Source organism: Sebastes umbrosus, chromosome 19 (genome assembly GCF_015220745.1).
Source record: "Sebastes umbrosus isolate fSebUmb1 chromosome 19, fSebUmb1.pri, whole genome shotgun sequence".
NCBI classification, from domain to species: Eukaryota; Metazoa; Chordata; class Actinopteri; order Perciformes; family Sebastidae; genus Sebastes; species Sebastes umbrosus.
Window position 1 is genome coordinate 18,649,460 of NC_051287.1, and position 23,204 is coordinate 18,672,663.

General features: G+C 40.3%; 1 protein-coding gene across 1 annotated transcript in view; it reads right to left on the reverse strand.

The window, feature by feature from the left end:
- The window catches only part of sardh (sarcosine dehydrogenase), a 54,664-nt gene that overhangs the window by 18,267 nt on the left and 13,193 nt on the right, over nt 1–23,204 (reverse strand). The window contains exons 8-15 of the mRNA XM_037752855.1: nt 21,020–21,124; nt 16,943–17,072; nt 14,232–14,318; nt 7,115–7,205; nt 6,722–6,863; nt 1,425–1,508; nt 994–1,107; nt 390–528 (exon numbers count right to left, since the gene is read on the reverse strand). Coding sequence (XP_037608783.1) covers nt 390–528; nt 994–1,107; nt 1,425–1,508; nt 6,722–6,863; nt 7,115–7,205; nt 14,232–14,318; nt 16,943–17,072; nt 21,020–21,124 — 892 coding nt within the window. The remainder of the gene's footprint in view (nt 1–389; nt 529–993; nt 1,108–1,424; nt 1,509–6,721; nt 6,864–7,114; nt 7,206–14,231; nt 14,319–16,942; nt 17,073–21,019; nt 21,125–23,204) is intronic.

Consider the following 23,204-nt stretch of genomic DNA (forward strand, 5'->3'; position numbering starts at 1 on the left):
CCCGTGATTAGTAAAGTGACTTTCATGTGGAGTTCCCCTTTAAGTGGCGGTACCACTGGGAGTTTGATGAAGTAGGAATGTGATGAAAGTGGAAAAAAATAATATTAGTAGCATTTGGAGTTATGCCCATTTTCACATCTACACACCTGTCGCGTCAGTTTGTTGATTTTACAAAAAAAAGTTACAAACAAATCCTCTGAGTGACTACACAGTATACTGGCCTTTAGTATTAGTGCTATTTGAGATTTTGTGGAAGAGTGGACTGTTTTGCTCACATTTTGGCATCTTGTTTAGCCTCCCTATCCATGTATCTGCCCTCTTCATTCTGTCAATCTTTTCTCCCATCTGTCTGTGTGTGTATATGTGTGTATGTGTGTGTACAGACTGACCTGGCTTCTTGTTGACATCAGCAGTGAACAGCCAATCAGCCGCCTTCTTGGCATCTGGTCCAGTGAGATAGAACTTTCCAAAGTAGGACATGTCAAACACTGCCACACCGTGTCTACACGAGAGGCACTCACTCTTAATCTGCAATAATAATAAAAAGAAACACAACACACACACATCCAATTAACACAGACCCTGAAGTTATATAAAAGCATCTTCCTCGCTTTGTCAAACGTGACATTTCTAAGATATCTGGAGCCACATCCTTGAAGGAAACATTCATCACAAACTGTGAAATTAAAGAGTTTTTTTGACGTCAAGGTTGGCAATTCTCCCATTGTGATCTGTCCTCTGAGCTGCTGCGTTGGTTTAGTATGCACTTCATGCACCATAAACCTCACTGACTGTTCTCTCATCACTCTCAGTTGTCCATGGTTGTTATTTCCCATGAGGACACATGTTCCCTTTCCTCACGGGAGCCTTCACACTCATCTGGCAGACCCTGAGTTTTTTTTGACAAACCAGGAAGTTGCATGTAATTTAATAACATTGTCCTACTGAATAACATACATAATCACGCACACACGTTTACGCTTGGTGTCTTACCACGTCATGATGTGGAGGGAAGCCAAAGGTGTACTCCTTGCCCAGCAATTCGTTGTATTTGTAGTTCACGTTCTTCTTAACGTCATACGCCCCGTAGTAATCGTAGTTTTTAAGCTTTGCAAATAAAACAGATAAACACGTAGTTAGAGGCTTAATTAATCATCACCGTTTCCATGTGTAGAGAAGGACAAAGCATTGGGCCAGCTACAGTGTCAGTGTCGCCAATTATTGGCAGTCAATCTGTTGTAGCAGTCCCCATCCAGAAAAAGCCGTGTGGAAAAATTTGCATTTTAATTGTTTATGTCTTTCCAAGTGCCTATTGTCAATATGTGGTTGTAAATAAATCATTAGTGAGCATGTGCTTGTGTACAGTATGTGTGTGTGTGTGTGTGTGTGTGTGTGTGAGTGTGTGTGTGTGTGTGGCGTCTCACAGGAGCAGGCCCGTCTTTGTTGAACCAGCCAGGTCGTTCCCAGCCATGTCTCTCCTGGAACACACAGCCCTGCTCCGTCAGCACCTAAAGACAAACAATCGCACGCACAGACAAAGAAGTCAAATCAGTACACGCAGCTCAAAGTGTTTACTATTTAGCGATTACTTTGGAATCATTTCACAAAAACATATGCCAAAGTTGAGAAATCAGGATGTTTTTTTTTGTTTTTTATTTTAAATCTAAAGCATATACTCGCAAAATTGTATAGTCATAAATTTATGCTCATAGTCAGCAACTTGCAAGCTCTCATATCTACAGATTTGTACACATCAATTGCCAGAGTGACCACAGCTGCGGAGTCTTGCTCAAGGGCATTTTGACTGCTGTCTTTGAGTAGAACTATCTGATTTTTTGTGGCCACTTTGGGGCAGCAGAACAAGCTTTAAAATACAACTACAACACTACTATTACCACCTTATAAAGTAGGGATGCACAATATATATATTAAGCTCCACAAATTTATATTATTATGTATTATTCCAATAATGAAATCGTAACTGATAAATTATCAGCTGATAATACAAAGCCAGATTGCTTTCATTGACTCAACAAGTGCAGTATCTGCGTACTCCTATACAGTAGGTGTATGCACCTTTAAAGTTGATTTGCGATTCACCAATTTACACAGAGAAGAAGAAGAAGAACAAGCATGTTGTGTCTCAAAGGGAACCCACAAGTTGCGAAATTTTAGGTTTCGGCGTAGGCACAGTTTCAGAGGAAGACAACACAATGGAAGATTTAAGTAAGGGATAATGTACAGCTAGTGGGTCATTTTTCCATCTTAGCTCACTACATCTTACCCTCAGTTGTGCATAAACTACAGGTTATGAAGTTATTTTTAAAATACAAAAATGTGAAATTATCGGTTATCTTATCGATTTATCGGCCATGAGAAATAGGAAATTATTGGCTGAAAAAAAAATTCATATCGTGCTTCCCTATCATAAAGTTGTTATGGGGAACTTTCAAACAAACACGTTGTGTATTTAAACATCAAGCAGAAATAGAGCATTGTTTTTATTTGGAGTCGTGATGTACTCTCCTTTTAGCTCTGTTTTGGTCTCCGCCATCTCCAGAGAAAATGATCTTTAGCTGCAAAATGCTGCACTATGTTCCCCAGCTATTAACTTTGTCTGTCTGCCATTTGATGCTAGGCAGGTAGCGTAGAGTGGGATTATCAGAGCTGAAAACAGCGGTCTGATGCAACTGGAAACAAGGTTGATGAGAACGGTGAGACTGAACCACACAGTAAACAGTAAAGTTGATCCAAAACAATGAACTGGAAGACTCTAAAACGCTCTGTAGAGCTGAGAGGAACTCTATAGGATGGTGATAAAAATTCTTTGTAGTTTCGTCACTACAAGAAAACCCCTTTCAAATTAGTCATTTTAAAAACAATGATGATGATGATGAAGTGCAGCTTTAAACCCAGTACAATACAACATGATGGGCAACAAATCAACTGTCCTACAGTGATGGTCGAACCCTCTTTTAGCGCAAACTGTTGCAAATATAGTACACTTATTAATTCTTGATTCCTTGACCAGTGTTGAAATAAGACATTCCAGCGCTCGCCACCTTCCTTGTTAAAATTGACAGTCGCCCACAGTCAGTAGGTATGTTCTGCTATGCTCTCCTCCTAGCAGGCAACTAGCTGTCTCTTGCCAGAACTTCCCACACCGAGCTATATTTACCATCCGTGCTACCGAGGTGGAGAAAACGTGTGAGCAGCAGTGTCAGAGATGGCCTGTTTGTGCTCTGAAATAATCTCGCATTGCCTCCTAAAAGTAGACCGTCTCATTATTTGCACGGGGACGGGCTTCCTTGGCGGATCAAAGTCCTTAAGTACCTCTTAGCCACAAAACATGGCGTCGTGATTAGAAACGAGAGCCAGTATCGTGAGCATTTAAAAATTAATAATTAGACTTTTTCTGTGTGTTTATTTCTTTGTCGCTCTGCCACCTGCCTACATTTATCCGAGGCTCTCCAACAGTAGGAAGGCTAGTTGCTAGGTGATGGCCCTCGACGAGTGATTAGCAGGGGTCTAATGGGCTCGCAGCCGAGGGTTGGACGAACCCAGTCTCACAGGGACTGTGATCTCCTTCGACCTACTGTCTGTCTACCTGAGAGCAGTTGTTTTGTCTATTCAGTGCTCTAAACTGTAAACCTGGTGCCATAATTATACTGAACATAACATGATAATACCTGATCCTGCACTCGCTATGCAAATTAGTCTTTTGTGCTGGCTGGAGAAAGCTGTAATAGTACGGAATTAAGTCTTAATGGTACAGTGTTGTACAACAGGACAGTAGATCTGCCACAGCTGCCTGAAAATAGCACCGCACACTGACACAATCTATTGAGCCTTTGAACAGCTGATATGTTTTACATTAGATAGGATTTAATTTGTGCTATTGTAATGACTCAGTGAACGTCAAAGGCTATATGAATATTTAAGGGCTGAAGTCACAAATTACAAGCGGTCTATAAACAGAACCAGGATGTGCTGATCAGGAGGGCGAATGTGAGAAAACCGAGTTGATGCAGATAGCGGCACATACAGTATGCTGCCAGTGTGTGGTCTTTAGAAAGAAATGTGCGGGTGTTTTGACATGCATCGTACGTAAGAGCTTGTCAGCGATATTTGCATTATGCTATAAGTAAGTCTCATCGCTTATCGCGATTAATCGCATGATTGCCCATAGTTAATCGTGATTAATCGCAAATTAATTGCACATTTTTTATCTGTTCAAAATGTACTGAGTAAGTGATTTAATACTCTTATCAACATGGGAGTGGGCAAATATGCTTGCTTTATGCAAATTAAGGTACATATTTATTATTGGAAATCAATTATCAACACAAAACAATGACAAATATTGTCCAGAAACCTTCGCAGGTACTGCATTTAGCATAAAACATATGCTCAAATCATAACATGGCAAACTCAAGCCCAACGGTGCGTCAGTGTGCTGACTTGACTATGACTTGCCCCAAACTGCATGCAGTCTCTGTAAAGGGGAGACTCGTGGGTACCCATAGAACCCATTTTCATTCACATATCTTGAGGTCAGAGGTCAAGGGACCCCTTTGAAAACGGCCATAAGAGTAAAATTTAGCTCAAGTTCGGAGCGTTATTTGAACCTCCTTCGCGACGAGCTAGAATGACATGGTTGGCACCAATGGATTCCAGCCCGATACAACCTCCGAAAGATCGATCGCATTAATACATTAAAGAAATTAGTGGCGTTAAATCAAATTTGCGTTTATGCATTATTATCGCGTTCAATCTTCCACTTTTTTGTGATCAAAATAATAAATCAAGATAGTAAAGAATCTAAAACACAATTCATAATTTAAACATTCATTACAAGGACACAAGCTACTAACTGAAAAACATTTAAAAAGCTACTCTCCCTTCGTGTCTTTGCTCATTCTGTACAACATCCTAAAAAAAAAAAATCCCTTCAGGAAATCTGGTTAATTATGCATGAAATGTGTCAGGGAGGCTAAATAAAACAAGCTGTAAGAAGGCAGTAGGCATGATCTACAAAATGCATTGACAACATCGCTAATGCAATTTGTGTGACAGTAATCTGTTCTGAAAGAATGCCTGCATGCGTGAGCGGGGGTAGAAATTGCAACAGTTAAAGGTAAATGAAGTCTGGAAGAGGAAACCAAGGCTAAGTGGGTCATTAATGCATAAAATATGGTGGCGGGGCCCATTAAGAATTGGTGTCGAGCTGAGGAGAGAAAGGAAGCTGAAAGACATCCGAGACCGGGCTACCGAAGCTAAGTGTATCATTTATAGTCAAGTTGGCGAGGATCGCATTAATAAATGTAGCTGCTGGGGATGAGTTACGCTGCTAACTGCAGTCTGGCTGAGCCTGAATCAGCTATTTGGATCCAGATTTGAGCGGAGAAGACACGAGGAGAGAGGGAGGGGGAGGCAGAAAGATAAACATACGGAGAGCACTGAGAGAGAGAGAGAGAGAGATGGGGTCATAGTTTGACAGATGATATCTTTGCAAACACTTGCATCACCAGTACTTCAACACTAGCTTGGCAAAATATCCCATGACGGACATGAAAGTTTGTTCTACATTAAAATCAGATTTTTTAGCATCGGCAACTGAACTCAATTTCTACTCTGCACATTCGTGCACACATAGATGTTGAAGCCTTCACAGCCAGCGACATTGTTTATCTGTTGATTTTTGCCACATTACTGTCTCAATTATCCAATCAGATGCTGCGGTTACGGAGGTTAATAGAGGGGAAGAAACTGTGGCGGCACCTCTTTTTTTCTCTCGCATAAAATACAGATTGGAACAAGAACAAAGACAGCGGCAACCACAGGAAGAGAGAGAGAGAGAGAGAGAGAGAGACAGACATATTAAGTATGAATAGTAGGATGAATAGAAGAGGATGTCAAAAAGAGAGGAGATGAGAGACATATGAGTGAAGGCCGTGGGTGGATGCATGGAAAAAAAAAAGAAAGAAAAAGGAGTGGAATGAATGGCTAAACGAGTGAGTCACACAACCTCTAAAAATATAGGAGTCATCAAAAGATGACTGGTCAGGTTATACGGCAGGAGAGATGCTCCTGTGACTTAAAGAGGTGAACCGGTTTCATCTATGTTAGGAAACCTCGTCGATACGGGGTCTAGAAAGTTTCCCCTCAGCTATGTTCAAGCCAAAAGGTGTCCGTCTGTCTAAATCCTGAGAGATACTAACACTGCCTACACTTTTTTTTTTCATAGAAAGTAAAAGCTCCGCTTACCTAACTGAAAGAGCTAGAATAGAGCCAAGGCTGTGCTTAATGGTTATCAGATCGAAGGGAAAGTATATATGAATATGGTTTCGTAATATCTCAGGATAGGAGAGCTTTTATTTGACTAATCAGACTTTACTTGTTCAATAAAGACACTGTTTATAGGTATTTTTAGGATGGAGAAAATTATAGGCTTCATTCAATATGTAAGGGATTGACAAAATAACTAAAATATAGCCTTGGATTATTGTGTTCATTGTCCGTTATGTTAGTATTTCCGGTTTTCTGTAATTTCTAAAGGGATAGTTAGATGTTAAGAGGAGGAAAAAAAGAATTTCTTTGCTATTAAACCTGTGGTGAGTCATCAAACCACAGTTGAAAGGAGTGTGTGACTAACTCGCACAGCAAAGGGTTGTTTTCCTTGACCTCCTCAAGAAACACGGTTTTGTAACCGCTCATTTACCTGATGGAAAGGGTCCTTCCTCATGTTTCGGCTGGCCAGCGGCTCATCAAAGGGGAACACCACGGAGTAGTTTTTAGCATACGACTCGTGGCTCCTCTCTCTGATCCAGCTCGCGTTGTCTGTCAGCGAGTTGTGGAAGCGCCTGAGACGGGGAGGGAGAGGGAATTCAAAAGATTAACGCTCGTTAAAAGTCACAATCGTTCAGACTTCATTAAAATTTCATTATTCTGGTCCCTGCTGCCCTTTGATAAAATGCCAAAACAGAAACTGTGTTCTGCTTTGTGGAGTGGCGCCGTACCTATGAAACTTCCTGTGATCGCGGCCACTGCTCAAATACTTTTTATGTTTCACCTGTGCAGGTTTTTATACAGTCTCAGTGTGCGTTTATTGTACCTGATGTCATAACCATACATATCCTTTTCAGGGCGGCCGTGTATGATCCAGTGAGCCAGCTCTCTACCGCAACCGCCTCCCAGCATCATGCCTGACAAAAACACACACAGAGAATGAAAGGATAACATAAAAATTGTTATGAACAGCATGTCATAATCACATTCAGTTCCTTATAGGAAACACGTCAATTAACGCTGAAACAATTAGTGTATTAATAAAGTTTAATAATCAATAAATCAAGTAGTTTAGGAAAACTCAAAGCCTGGATGTACTAACATGGATTCCAGCCAAGGCTACTTGGCCCCTTCTAGTCTATGAGGTGCCAATGACAACAGTGAAGGCAGTAAAGGAGACCATCAGTCAGTTTCTCTGCACATTCCACTAAGTTGCAGCTCCCCATCAGCGGGTTATCAGAAAAATTCAAAGTCACTCAAGCCAGGGAGATTATGATGTACCAATTCTGATGTTATAGTTGCTTCGACAGGAATCCTTCGTAAAAAAAACGGAAGGAAGTGGCAGGCACAGGGAGCTGTCGGCAGAGCGGAGACGCGGCTGCGGCGCTACATCTTGGTGGGCACTGTGGCGGTGGGGCGGGCAGCCAGGACTGGGCAGTTTTCCTAAACCAGGCTATGACAAAGCCCGCGGAAAGGAGAAGTGGCAACTTGACCAGACGCCTGGACCAGATGGGAGCATGCGGAATATTGCAAGATCACCTCGATCAAGTTTCCCCAACCAATCAGACTATGATGTTCTTCCAAACCTGCCAACCTGGGGCATGGTAATCACTCCAGCATGCCAACCGTTCCTTGGAGCACATACTCAGTTGCTGCCCGATGGCGTAAGGGGAAGGGTGATACCGCTGACGCCATGATCTCGTCATGAAAGGGCTAAAAATGCAGATCTTGTAACATAGTGCTGGAGAAATGGCTGGAGAGCCCGCTGTGAGCCAGTCGAAGTTGGGCGCCGGGGCTTTGCTGGCTAATTCAGTACAGCGAACTCTCAAACTCCTTGGAGTAAAAGGACTGCAGTGCAGAAGAGCCACCAAGAACATTCTGGAGGCTGCTAGAAAGGCCTCACGGTGGCTGTGGATCTGAAAGGGGGATCCGTGGAGCAGGGCGTCACTTGGACACAAATAGAGGGGGTTGATTACCCCTGGCTGGGTCACCCGGGTGACCTGAAAGACCCGAAACACCCTATGACCCCGGGTTCGTCCCTGAAGTTGTGTCCGAGTAGCACCAGAGGGTGTATTCTAATTAAGCAAAAAGGCTACTTGTGCTGGTTCTATCTATTCTTCTTGAATGAGAGGATTTGAATATCTTTGTGTTTTGGTTTAGGCCTGCAATTAACAATTATTTTCATCATCCATAAGTCTGTATTTGCATAATTGTTTAGTCGATGAAATGTCAGACAAAAGAGAGACAAATTAACTGCTAATGAAAATGATTGTCACAGATTACTGCACAGTGGTTGGGAAATGAGAGAGGAAAGTCTGAACTAAAAACAGGACCTCTCTCCCCCTTCTCTCTCTCTCACTGATTGCCTGTCTGGAGGACTGTGAGTATGTTTCATTAATTTGGAGGAGAGAAGCGTTTTCGTCCTCTGCAACCTCAGCCTCGATATGTCATATGACCTACAGAGGATTGTTTTGACCTTTGTTCCATCATTTGACCCTTGCTCACAGCTGCCCCTGAGCAATCTGACCTCATCAGCTGCACCCAACGGCTGCTGCATTCTGGGGTTTTTTTTTCAACCCGACCAACAAACAAACACTGGCAATTCAATATTTTACCCATCCGGTCCCAAAACGGCTGGGTTAATGAGCTGCTCCCTTTTAGCAACCCCCCTTCTTGTGTTGTGTTGCTGGTAATTTGCATACATTGTGTGTGTGTGTGTGTGTTGTGCGTGCAACACTATGCGTGTGTTTTGCACGACATCAATATGCAGCAGCACAATCAGTGTGTCCTTGCATCCCTCCTTCATCCCTGTCTCCATCTCTCACAGCGTGCCCTCTCCCTTTGTCTCTCATCACTTCACTCATCTGCAGACACTGTCACTCCGGGCCAAGCCTGGATGGATGGATGGGTGGGAGCAGGGGTAGAGAGATAAAGGGAGGAGTGTGGTGATAGAGGGGATGATGGAGTTCTCCCAAGACAATGTGGAGACACCCAAAAAGGCGAGGTGGCACTGATAAATGTCACCCAAGACAACTACGCTGATGTGCGAGCGAGTGTCTGAGTGTGAACCCTTACGCTCGTACTTCCACTCGTCTTATCATCCCTCCTCTCTGCCTTTGTACTTCCACTCTCCTTCAGCGCTATCGGTATCTCGCTCTGTTATTGTTCGTTTATGCTGCGCAAAGATTTGTTCCTTTCTATGACATTATTTATCTCTCCCTCTCCTGTCTTTTGTATTGCTCTCAGATTCTTTTTAGATAGTTGCTCTCTTCTTTTCTTCTGACATTTACAGCGATGCCACTCGTGAATCAAAAAATAGACTGTCAATGCATGTTTGTTTTTGTTCGGTACACTGAAAATCTATAAATAAAGCGTCTAAGAACTTAAGCTTTTTAGAATTCTACATTTAAAAGTATAATAGTTCCAACATTTTGGACAATGCACTTACCAAAACCATTTATTGGGTCTCATACTGTCAGCTGCAAGAGTTTTCAGTCATAAAATACACACTGGTCTCTCCTCATCTTCCACTGCCTTTATTATTATTATTTATTAAGGCTGTCAATAGATTCCAATATTATATCGCAATTAATCACATGATTGTCCATGATTAATCTCATTTTTGTATCTGTTCAAAATGTACCTTAAAGGGAAATTTGTCAAGTATTTAATACTCTTATCAACATGGGAGTGGGCAAATATGCTTTCTTAATGCAAAGGTATGCATATATTCATTATTAGAAATCAATTAACAACACAAAACAATGACAAATATTGTCCAGAAACCCTCACAGGTACTGCATTTAGCATAAAAAATATGCTCAAATCATAACATGGCAAAGTGAAGCCCAACAGGCCCAACAGGCAACAACAGCTGTCAGTGTGTCAGTGTGCTGACTTGACTATGACTTGCTCAAAACTGCATGTGATTATCATAAAGTGGGCATGTCTGTAAAGGGGAGACTCGTGGGTAACCATAGAACCCATTTTCATTCACATATCTTGAGGTCAGAAGTTAAGGGACCCCGACAGTTTTTCCTCGTCAAAATTTAGCACAAATTCGGAGAGTTATTTAACCTCCTTCATTCTAGTTTTAAAACTGAGCCCACTACAACCTCCAAAAGATCGATTCCGTTAATGCATAAAACAAATTAGTGCCATTAAAACAAATTTGCGTTATATACATATATATATATACACACATATATATATATATATATATATGTGTATATATATATATATATATATATATATATATATATACACATAGTACATATATATATATATATATATATATATATGTGTATATATATATATATATATATACACATAGTACATATATATATATATATATATATATATATATATATATATATATATATATGTATATATATATATATATATATATATATATGGGGGGAAGAGAAGGTGGAAGTTAATGTTTCTGTAAGTTATAAATAATAGTAATTCAAATGTCAACGTTATGAATGAAGCTTCGAAACTACTCAGTGCAGCCCTACTTCGTCATATTTTCTTTTGATTACCGTTAACTGAGCACTTTGTCTTGTTCGACTCCGAAGCATCGTCCGTTTTTCTTTTTGTCCCTGTCAAATATCTGTCTATTACCTGTCTGAATGAACACCATTGCTATAGCCGATTTGTTTTCTGTTCCGCCGTTTCCCACCCGGCCACTCGCCCCACCAGTCATGCCTCTGTATCCCACACTTTGAGAACCACTGGCATAATGATTGGCAGGGGGGAAATAGCTAGCCTGGTTCTGTCCAAAGTTCAAAACTTTGATGCTATCAGCATCTGTAAAGCCGACTTATTTACATGATGTATCTCATTTGAAAATGAACCCATAAATTAACAGAAATGTAAAAACAACAATCTCAAGCCATAGCACAAAATTGCATTTAGAGGGGCTTTTGTTTCAGGCGTTTGCCCCTGCCTTTCCCTTATTTTTTCTATAAGGATTCAAACTATAGCTCCTCTTTAGGATTACCATCACCGTCTCCATCCTGCACTAAAGCACAAGTGTAAGGGATTAGATCTCGTTGCTATTTGCGTCGCAAAAAGCATCATGCCACTGAACCCAATGGTTTTCTCAGCCTTCATTGTGTATATCCTTAAATACAGGCAATTTTCTGTGCCTCACAATGTGATTAACAAAAACTCTGCGAGCCATAATACCTATGGCGATGCTCAGTCTTGTGATTATGAGCAACATGGTGATACAGTTAAGAGGTGCAGCAGTTGAAAGCAATTAAAGAACCATTATCAGAATAAATAAATGCACTCAACGTTAATCACGGTTTTGACACTAAAAATAAGTAAAGTTAAGGTTGCTAGGTAACACATACAACTTATGTAAGTAAGCAGAGTTACTGATTGCTTGGAAACCAAAATGAACCCCAGCAAGTAAAACGAGACAACTTACTGGAGGCTGAAAAAGTTACCGAGCACTCAGTGATGGATTTTTTTAATGCGAGTCTGTCGACTTTGATCCTGTGGTTTCTGAATTATCCACTGAGTCAATGTGTGTGCATGTGTTGTGTGATGGAGTGAAATGGACACAGGACTTTTCCCTTGCCAAAGGGACGAAGAGGCAGGGGGGAGAAAGTGTGACGGACGTAACGAGAGAAGAGAAAAAAAGGACAGCATGAGGGAAAGTTGACATTATCGAGCTCCTGCTTTGATAAAAAGTAGGCTGTTTTGTTTGTTTGTGTGTGTGTGTGTGCTGAGTGCAAGTGTGTGTGACTCAGGCAATAGACCTTTGGAGTATCCTTGCAGTGCATGGCCGGTAGAAAATTCTTAATTATCAAGTCACTGTGTTATATATCGTGACCCTGGTCCCATTTCAATGAGCTTGTTCCCAGCATACCACATCAAAACTAGAGGACGAGGGGACAGCAATATTTATTCCACCTCCATTCAGATAGGAATGTTACATTTTTATTTTTAAAGTAATAGAAAAAGAAAAAAATACAGCATGGGTGGAAAAAGGGATGTTTTCATAACATTATTTATCTGTCCATAATTTTTTTTTTTATTAATTATTTGGTCTATAAATGACCAAAATTAGCGGAAAATGTCCAATAGAATTTCCAAAAGCCCAAGGTGATGTCTTCAATCACTTGTTTTCTCTGACTAACAGTCTCAAACTATTCAATTTACAATAGAACAGATAGGGCTGTCAAAGTTAACGTGATAACTTTTAACGCAAATTCATTTTAACGCCACTTCTTTAACGCTATTGATTTTTTGGAGGTGGTAGTGGGCTCAGTTTTAAAGCCAGAGTGAAGATACTGGTATCATATGAAACTGGAAAACCCAAGGAACCCATTGGTACCAACCTTGTCGGGAAGGAGGCTAAATAACGCTCCAAACTTGTGCTAAATTATGTCGAGGAAAAACTGTCATGGCCATTTTCAAAGGGGTCCCTTGACCTCTGACCTCAAGATATGTGAATGAAAATGGGTTCTATGGGTACCCACGAGTCTCCCCTTTACAGACATGCCCACTTTATGATAATCACATGCAGTTTGGGGCAAATCAGTCAAGTCAGCACGCTGACACACTGACAGCTGTTGTTGCCTGTTGGGCTTGAGTTTGCCATGTTATGATTTGAGCATCTTTTTTTATGCTAAATGCAGAACCTTCTGGACAATATTTGTCATTGTTTTGTGTTGTTAATTAATTTCCAATAATACATACGTTTGCATAAAGCGAGCATATTTGCCCACTCCAATGTTGATAAGAGTATTAAATACTTGACAAATCTCCCTTTATGGTACATTTTGAACAGATAAAAAATGTGCGATCAATTTGCGATTAATCATGCGATTAAATATGTTAATCGATTGACAGCCCTAATAACAGAGAGCCAGCAAACCTTCACATTGGAGACATTTGCATAAAAAATATAATTCATATTTTCAGCACAACGTAAAACCATAAGCAATACAGGTCCAATTAAATAAAGTATGTATGAGATGTAAAAGGAATCAACAGCTCAGGGACAGCAGTGTGTGTAAGCCCTTGTTACCTTGACAGTGGATAACAAGATACTAACTGACCTACGATCAGGCTGATGGACAGAAAGAGTGTCTCATGGATAAGTGGCGGGGGGAATAAGAGAGCAAGAGAGGACGTGTTCAACAGCAGCAAGGATCAAACTGCAGTTTGCCTCCAACGTACTAAAACTACACTTCTAAAGCAAAAAAAACACAGACCAATGAGCGTTGAAACCACTGCATGCTCACTCATTAGAGCTCCACATCCCAACCTCCCAACCTCTTGTCATAACAACTTTAGAGCTCGACCCCGATGGTCTTTTGCTCTTATGCTAGAAAAAAGCTTTCTCTCAACCGCCTGTTAACGCTGATGGCAATTACTTTACCCTTTACGCCCCCTCTCGCTTGGTTTTTCAGATTGCTGAGATACTTTCGTTCCTCCCCGTCTTATGTCAAAGGTAAGCTCATCTTTGAGTGTAGTAATGGAGTGACTTGGGTTGTTGTTTGTATGTGTGTGTGTGTGTGTGTGCGTGTGTGTCCTCCATGAACTCAGTGAGAAATGAAAAGCCCTCCATTATTCATTTGTGCCTTGAGAGTGTCCACAGAGATTGGCCAAGGCTGGGTCAAAGTATGGGTAAAAACACTCTTCGGCCATTTTCTCCTTGCTTGTTTTCTCCCTGCTTATACTGCCTCGTACGGAGGATTGCTTTGACCTTCCTAGCGCTATCATTTCATGGTTTCCTCAAGGGAACGCTCTACACCATGAAGTATCTGAAAGCCCACAACCGTGAGTGCATTATTTGTTTACGACGTCGGCGGAGACGTCTTTACATTCTCGGTCGTCCTTGTGCACTCCTCGTTTATCTCCCTCACTTTTCTTTTCTTTCTATAAATGTCTTTCTTCGATCTTTCCCTCGCAGCACTTACCGGCACTGTTGAAGCCACAGCCCAAGAAGAAACCTCTGACCTCTGGGGCTTCGCCCATCAACGGCTTGTGGTCAGCGGTAAATGATTCTGAAAACAAACAAGAGCAAGAGAAACTTTGTAGATACACAAACTTACCACAGAGGCGACTTACTATCCCCCAATAATAGTTTTACTTTGTGTAAAAGACAGAGAGTGACATTAATAAAGCTTTTTGCCATGTCTCACAAGTGTTTTACTGTGCTACAGTATAAGTGGTTGTTATAGCCATTTATTGATAGCTAGCCTTTGGGCTAGCTTTCTCGTAAACTAAATGATGTACTTCAGTTTTCCTGGTTAAATAACTAAATAATAAGAAATAAAATGAATAAATGCATTGCGTCATTGTCATTGCAACGGTTGCTTGTTAAACCAAAATGTCTCATTTTATTATTTCCACACATGTTAAATACAGAATTTCTAATGTGTGTGGAGTATAGACTGTATATAGTCACCGTGACGTCACCCGTTGGTTTGTGGATTTAAGTTTTGAAGCCTCGAGTTTGGCATGTTGGCCGTGGCCATCTTGGTTTATTGCAACCAGAAGTGACTCGAGAATGTGGAGCTAAGCACAACCGAACGCTGAATGAATGAGACATTTTCAGGCAACCAAAAAGGTTATTATTAACTTTCATGAACTGAAAACACACTGTGAAAGAGGAAAACACAGACAACTCCCAGACCGGAAAACGCTGCGGTAGCGACCTGTCAATCACAAGGTAGCCACGCCCTAAAGCATGCCCTGCTTAATGGTCCACTTTACTCTAAATGGGACCATAATTTATTAAATGAACATCATGCTGTATTGAAGAAGACTTGAAACCACCGATTGAGACCATAAACTCATGTTTACAATGTTTTCTGAGGTAATAAATCAAGTGAGAAGTAGGCTCATTTTCTCATAGACTTCTTTACAATCAGACTTCTTTTTGCAACCAGTGGAGTCGCCCCCTGCTGGCTATTAGAAAGAATGCAAGTTTAAGCCACTTCTGCATTGGCTTCACTTTTCAGACCCGGAGGTAGCTCACTGCTGTGGAGACCTGTTTAAAGCCATGTAGCGAGTAATGTACCACATAGTTTTGCTGTTGTGAAAATAGTAGAGCAATGTAACTACTCTTTCAATGAGTAATATATAGAGTAATTTATAAATTTGTTCAAGTGACATGCCCAACACTGGTAATAACAATAACCTATTCTCCTATATAAAGCAAGGAGGGAACTCATTCTTTTATATAGAATTATAACACTTTATCTGGGATATTATGCAATACTGTGTGAACTATTTGGGGGACACAGTTGACCTTTTCTTTCAGGGAATACTCAAATCAATCCAATTCATGCTACCTGTAATAATGAGAAAAAAATGTTTTTAAATGTGTGCATCTTCAATTTACTAAGTTTTGAAACCTGGACAAAATAAAAGAGGACGAGAGAAAGTACATTAAGCGCATAAATATATAAGTATTATTAGTTATCTAACTGAAATGAATTGAGTTTGTTCTTTTTCTTTATAATCTCATTATTACTTGACACTTTGGCAATATTGTCCCTGTTACATTCATGCCAATAAAGCATATTGAAATCAAAAGGTCGAGTAAATCACTTAATGGTGCTAAAAATAGACATATGACCTCACTCTCCCTCACATACATATACACACACGCTAATACACATGAAGATGTTCATCAGCCACATTCAATTACCTGCTGAATATGGCAAAAGAAAACATGTTTAACCTTTCACTTAGCTTGATCTACTTAACCTAAACCAACCTTTTGAAGACATGCATTTCTACTGTACGTGGTATGAGGACATAGGTACTCATGGAACTCAAAGCACTCACACTTATCATGTAAACACAACACTTGAAATTAAACAAAAGCCGGCCTTAACGCGAGGGTCACAGACGAGGAGATGCTCTGCAATAACCTCATTTTTATCCCCATTTCATCTGAGCTTCCTCTCCCTCTGAGCTCCGTCTTTCTTGATCTGATGTTCATTAATTTTTTCTTCCATTTCCTACATGTTGTTTGTGTCTGCAATTCTCTACATCTCATCTCTCCTTCTTTACATCTCCACTTATGTTGTTTCTTTCTCTCTGTGAATCTCTAATTACAAGTCTACTTATCTCTCTTCATGCGTTGCAGTTTCCTTCTGTCTCTCTCATATTCCCTTCTCAGTTTCTCTGTTTTCCATCTTAATCTGGTCATTCATCCCTGATATGTGTGTGTGTCAGTGGTCACTTGTTTCACTTCTTTCTTTGCAAACAGCCGCATCTCACTATGATGATGAAAAATCCAATTCGATACTGTATCTCTTCTGGCTGCACAGATTCAGACCGGCTCACTCAAGCACTTCGGCAACGTGATATTGCCTGGATGGGAAGTCGGGCTTGAGCTAATCGAACTATCTCCTCTACAAACATGACACATAGTCTGCTGGTTTAGGTATTCATGAGCGAATGTAGTATTGGAGCGGTGCATAAATATATTTCACAGATGGATACATTTCAGTTTTAAATTAGAATGTGTTCAATTTAAGAAGTGTCATGAAAGTTGCTTGTTCCCTGCTGTAATGCATAATGTTAGAAGAAAATTGCAAGAAGGGCTGGCAGGATCTTCATAAAAATGTATGTCTGTGAAACTGGTGTGTGTGTGTGTATGTGAGTACTGTACCTGGTCCACAGACGGTGGACTTGATGCCAGTCTGCTCCAGACCAGGAACTCTGTTGATTGCACCCTCAATGTGTTGCATGAATATATCCCAGTCCAGGTCAAACAGACTGAAGGCAAACTTATCATTCACCTAGGAAATGAAACACACAGCAGATATGTGTGTGAGGACTTGGTTTCCTAATACTGGCAAAACATAAGTCATTTGATACATTTTTATTACACAAGTATTAGGGCTGTCAAAGTTAGCGCGATAATAACGTGTTAACGCGAAGTCGTTTTAACGCCACTATAATCTTTAACGCATTAATGCAACTTGCGATTTTTAGATTGTAGCGGGCTCAGTTTAGATACTGGCACCGTATGAAACTAAACAACCCATTGAATCCATCGGTATCAACCATGTCAATACTAGCTTGTCGCTAAGGAGGTTAAATAATGCTCCAAACTTATGCTAAATTTTGGTGAGGAAAAACTGGCATTGCCACTTTCAAAGGGGTCCCTTGACCTCTGACCTCAAGGTACGTGTATGAAAATGGGTTCTATGGGTACCCACGAGTCTCCCATTTACAGACATGCCCACTTTATGATAATCACATGCAGTTTTAGGCAAGTCATAGTCAAATCAGCACACTGACACACTCACAGCTGTTGTTGACTGTTGGGCTTGAGTTTGCCATGTTATGATGTGAGCATATTTGTTATACTAAATGTAATACCTGTGAGGGTTTCTGGACAATATTTGTCATTGTGTTGTTAATTGATTTCCAATAATAAATATATACACACATTTGCATAAAGCAAGCATATTTGTCCACTCCCACATTGATAGGAGTATTAAATACTTGACAAATCTTCCTTTAAGGTACATTTTGAACAGAAAATATGCTATTAATCACGATTAACTACGGACAATCATGCCATTAATCGCAATTAAATATTTTAATTGATTGACAGCCCTAAAAAATATTAATTATAGCCAAAAATACTCTGTTCATATTTCCCGCATAGTGAATCCACACTACTGCAGTGGATTGTTGGATGTTCAATCCGATTCGCGCCACCTCAAAGCCAGATGTCATCAAGACTGATGTGCTCTTTCTCCTTTTTCTTCCTCATCACTGTTGACAGGAACACTGTGACTTGAGTCCAAGTCGCCACATGTGACTGTAGACCGCCAACTGTGTGAATAAGTCTCATGCTGCAGCCACAGCACAATCCTGTAGCATCTGTTGAATCACCTTGTTCTCACCAGGGAATCGGCATCTGTCAAATCCCCCTCAGTTCCCTGTCCAAGCTTTAATTTGCTCCCATCTGGACCTCTGCAACTCCGTCCTTCTCAGCCGGGCCAAAAATGGAGCCTTTTAGCTCCTACAACTCCTGCCGTTCAGTGCTGACCGCCTCGCCTTAATATTCTTTCCTCCTTCACTAATCTGACGGACTCAGAGGTGCTCAAATTGAAAATTCCGGCACACCAACGATTTTATCAGTCATGCATTTCTCCCCACATGCTGGCACTGATGTGGTCATCCCTCCATTTGAACTTCTCCATCTTGGCTCCTTTAGAAAAGCAGTCGGTCTCTTACTTTCAGAGGAGTTTCTGAGTCTTTGCTGACAAATCACACTGGATAACCACATCAACGTGAAGCCTAAAAATGTTAAATATAAGTGATTCTTTAAGTTAGAAGTCTGGGGGAGGAAAAAGTTCCTTTGGCTTTACAATTAGTTTTGATTAAGACTTGAATGTCTGGCGGTAGCTGCTTTCATGTGAACAAAGGCTTTCTGCGTTATTACCGAGCGCCAACACTCAACCGGAGTGTGTGAGGAGCAGCGTTCTTTGTCCCAGACGCCACACTTCTCTCAATCCCTTCCCGAGCCATCGATCCTGCTCATCTTCACTCAGTAGGCATCCTCTATTCTCTCTGTCTCCCTGCTAATTCTCCTTTCTGTATCTCCTCTTTCTTCCTCCGTTCGCCTCAAGACATCAAAGCAACGCTCAGCTGCAGAACGAGAACAAAAGCAGCTGCTTCCGCACAAAGAAATCCTCTAAAATGTAAAAACCACTGAGGAGTCTGTAGACAGGCAGGCAGCCAGATGGAAAGACAGAAAGTCATGAAGTCAGTATTATCAGTGCCCTGCAAAAACCCTGTCTAGTGCCTTTCATAAAAAGTGAGGCAGCATATTTTCTATTATTTATATATATATATCTTTACATTGTTTTGAGCTTGATAATATTATTAAAAACTGGGAGATATCTTTTTTATGTCTTTCATCGCAGTTATTGACATGGCTCATTCTTAAATATGAATAGGTTGAATAGACAGTAATCTTTACTTGTGAATTGGGGGTCCAGGATTATATTGCATTGTAAGAGCACAGATTAAAATGAATAAATCAATCAGGAACGCATGAGCGGTGAAACGTTTTAAGTGTGCGAACACCAGGACAAGAAAAAAGAGCAGAGATGCCTGCCACCCAACCTGTCAGTCTAGTTAACAAGCTGCTCTAAAAACCTGTTCTTGAGAGAAAGTACACATCCATTAAGACCAAGACCACCTGTCGATTTAAAGGCTTTTATAAAGATCGTTCTCCAAAGTCAACCACCCCTTTAAAGAGTCAGTCTGTGCATGAAAGAACAGCCTGTACGATTACCTTTTATAGTTGCCAAAAGAGCTGTTTGAATAATCTTCCTTCGTCTTCACAGCCTTTTGTGTTTTACAGAAATGCTTTGGTTTTTACGCTCCAATAAAAGCGATTGCAGCGGTAGTGGTGTTAAGAATATAAGGTTTGTGGGTGGTGCTAAAAAGAACAGATATGAGGTCATTAAAATCAATGGCGTTTATCGCCTTTGGAGCGTGTTCTGCTCATCAATCTGCCTATTAGGAATTAGATATCTGGTGTGCAGGTAAGACACTTGACCGTGGATGACAACAATACTTTTTGATAGCTTATCTTGCCGAGCACGTTTTTCGATAGAAAAAACAAACTTTTGCAATGTTGCTTGCACTTTTTCTGCAAAATTACTATTTTTAACTTTGATAACAAAAGAAAAGTTTGACATTTTGGGAGATACACTTTGTTTTCTTGGTGTGAGTTGGATAAGAGGATACACAACACCCCCTATAAACCACAAATTGTCATTCGTGACATTTCTCTTCATGCATGAGTTAAACAAACAAGATACATTGTGTAAATAACTCATCTTTAAACTATATGATAGGCATATTTTTTGCTGGCCATTTGACCGGCCTCTAAGCTGATAATAAACCCAGAATCCGGCTCCATGAGTTCCGGGTCCATAGTCAAAGTTTTGGGAAATATGATTATTCGCTTTCTTGCCTATAAAATTCATGTTTGCACCCTAAATATGAAGTAAGAACCAGAAGCCAGTTAACTTAGCTTAGAGCAAAGACTGGAAACATGGAGAAACAGCTAGCCAGCCTATAGCCAAAGGTAACCCCCAATAAAACCACAACTTGTCATTTTTACACTTTCGTTTTTTGTATTTTGGATTAAATCAACAAGATAAAAGTGTTCATTCGTGAGCTTTAGCTGTGCTAGTAGGCATATTTCTGAGTGGTATCAATCTTCTCACCCAACTCTTGGCAAAAAAGCAATCATTTAACAAAATGACAAATGTTTTCTGTATAGTACACTTTTATCTATTTCTACTTCAGCAAAGTTTTGACTGCAGGACTTTTACTTGCAATGGAGTAATTCTATATTATTATATTGCCGCTTTTACCCGAGTAGACAAAAGCACCTGAATACCTCCTTCCACCCCTGGGAGATTAGTGAACAAACACACACACACACACTTTTATGAGTCATGTTATAAATGCAGTCAGTTTAACCTCCAAGCTAATACAGCAGCAAGTATTGAAGACAAGGAGGATAAAACAGACTAAATAAAAGATTAGGTCAAAAGAGTATATAAACTTCTTAACTGAAGTATTTGATTATATGTCAAACAACACAGATGTGCGTCATCAATCTCACTCAGATGTGCGACAGTCAACACACAAGTGTCATCGACAGAGAATGATACGGTTAATCATTTCAGATAATATTCAAGCTTACCTCCTCCCAGAAGATGGGGTTGTGTTCGTAACCACCCACAGACAGGGCGTCACCTTGGAGGCGCAGGTACACCGATGCATCATGGTCCCTGACGTTTGGCATGTTCTGCGAAGAGTGAAGATTAAAGTGGAAACATTCAAAACATGAATTAGTCCAAAACACATTGTGTTTCAGTTACAAAATGATGGGAAGATTCATATTCATAATCAAGAGGAGGATAAGAGCCTCATCTTAAGAAATCAATTACTTTGTTTGATTGGCAGTTAGAACTATAAAATCGTCATTCATAATGACAAGACACAAAGAGAAGGAAGTTGATGGTAACATAATTGAAGCTGTACCAGAAAATGTTTGGTATTTTTTGCCAGATAATGGATTATAACAATTCTTGGTTGATTTTATGTCAATCAATGAACTGACTGACAACTAATTTCAGCTTTGCTTATCGCAAGGAAACCAAAACAAAGATATAAAAATGGGGGAAATTTGCCAATCATGCCGTTTACCGTATTAAAGACGACCTATTATGCTTACTTTCAGGTGCCTACTTGTATTTTGGGTTTCTACTAGAACATGTTTACATGCTTTAATGTTAAAAAAAACACTTTATTTTTCTCAAACCGGCCTCCGCTAGCTTTGTTTGAGGGCGTGCCAAACTAGCCGCCAGGTGGGTTTTATGCAAATGTGTTACTTGGTGACATCGCCACGTTACGGAAGAAAAGGCAGGACTTCAAGCAAGGCAGTTCAGGAGCAGTGTTTCTGTGGAGGAGAGTAACTCCCTTTGGCGTGGACTTTGGGCTTTGTAACTTTGCAGACCTTTTACACGCACACAAAAGTTATAAAACACTTTAAGGAAAGGGGGAAAGCACAAAAGCATAATAGGTCCTCTTTAAAAGCTAATTTTCCCTTGACTCCACCCAGATTATCCCATGTGCTTTTTGATATTGTACAAAGAGGCATACATATAGAAAAGGGTATACAATACAGGACACAACAATCATAAAAGTCTACACAACACTCAACAAACAGCGATATCCGTCTGAGAATAACTAATAATAATTACTGTTGAATATGAATAATGTCGTGGGATTATTCCTTATTTCATGGGCTATTTGGGGATTTATACTTTATTATTACGTACTTATATCAAGTCAAGTCAATTTTATTTGTATAAAAGAATATAAAAAAAACAAAGCATTCGAATACTGATTTGGAGGTCGATTACCATGGCAACTGTCAAAGCTTTGAAACATTCAGGTCAGCCCTAGATAACATTTGTCTTTTTTCAATAAATGTTGACTTTTGGACTTAACAATACTCTGGAGTAATTTGAAATGTTTGGATCATACGCGTCTGAAAGAATCCTTTGCAGCCACTACTGGAAACTAATTCTACTAATAATATAATACTAATAATATTAGTGGAGCCTGATCTGTATCTGCAACTTAGCAGAAATAATGGGTTTAAACACAATGGCACCTACTATGTAGCAAAAAATATTTTTGTAGAAATTATCCAGTAAGTGTGTTATTAGTTATACATGTGCAAATCTAATTTTGACAACTTCAGAGAGGACAAATCCTGGCGCACCCGCTGTGATCTTGGGTGCCCCGCTAAGGGGGGGCCCTGGACTTGAGGTTGGGAACCACTGCCTTAACAAACCAGAGTTTCTCTATGTATGACACGACAGCTACTGACACACCATGAAATCTTCTTTCAAAAACACAGCAGAGAGAAGCATTCATCTCCTTGAGTAAATATTCCTGTAGAAGTATCTAATGAATAGTTGCACTTTAAGTATGTTGTGTCATTTGTATTCATTCTGTCGTGAGTGCTTTTCAATCCAAAGTCAAGTGGCTCTCTGGGTGAAACCCCCCCCCCCCCCAAAATACCAGTGAACAAGCTGACATTTGGAAACAGTGCATTGCATCTAACGACAGCCAAACTGCTCCTTTCCTCCCTCTTCCATGCTGAGTACAGTCAGGCAGCTTACTCCATGCGATCAGCACTGGACTTTAACACACTCTGTCCTTCATGCACTCACACAGATAAAAACACACACCAATTACTGTCAGCGAGCTATTTTAAAAAATCTAAACCCATCTATTCACACACAGACATGTGGTCATGTTTGACCTGACAAGTTGCACACCCTGGTGGGAACAGATTTCCTGAGTGTGTGAGA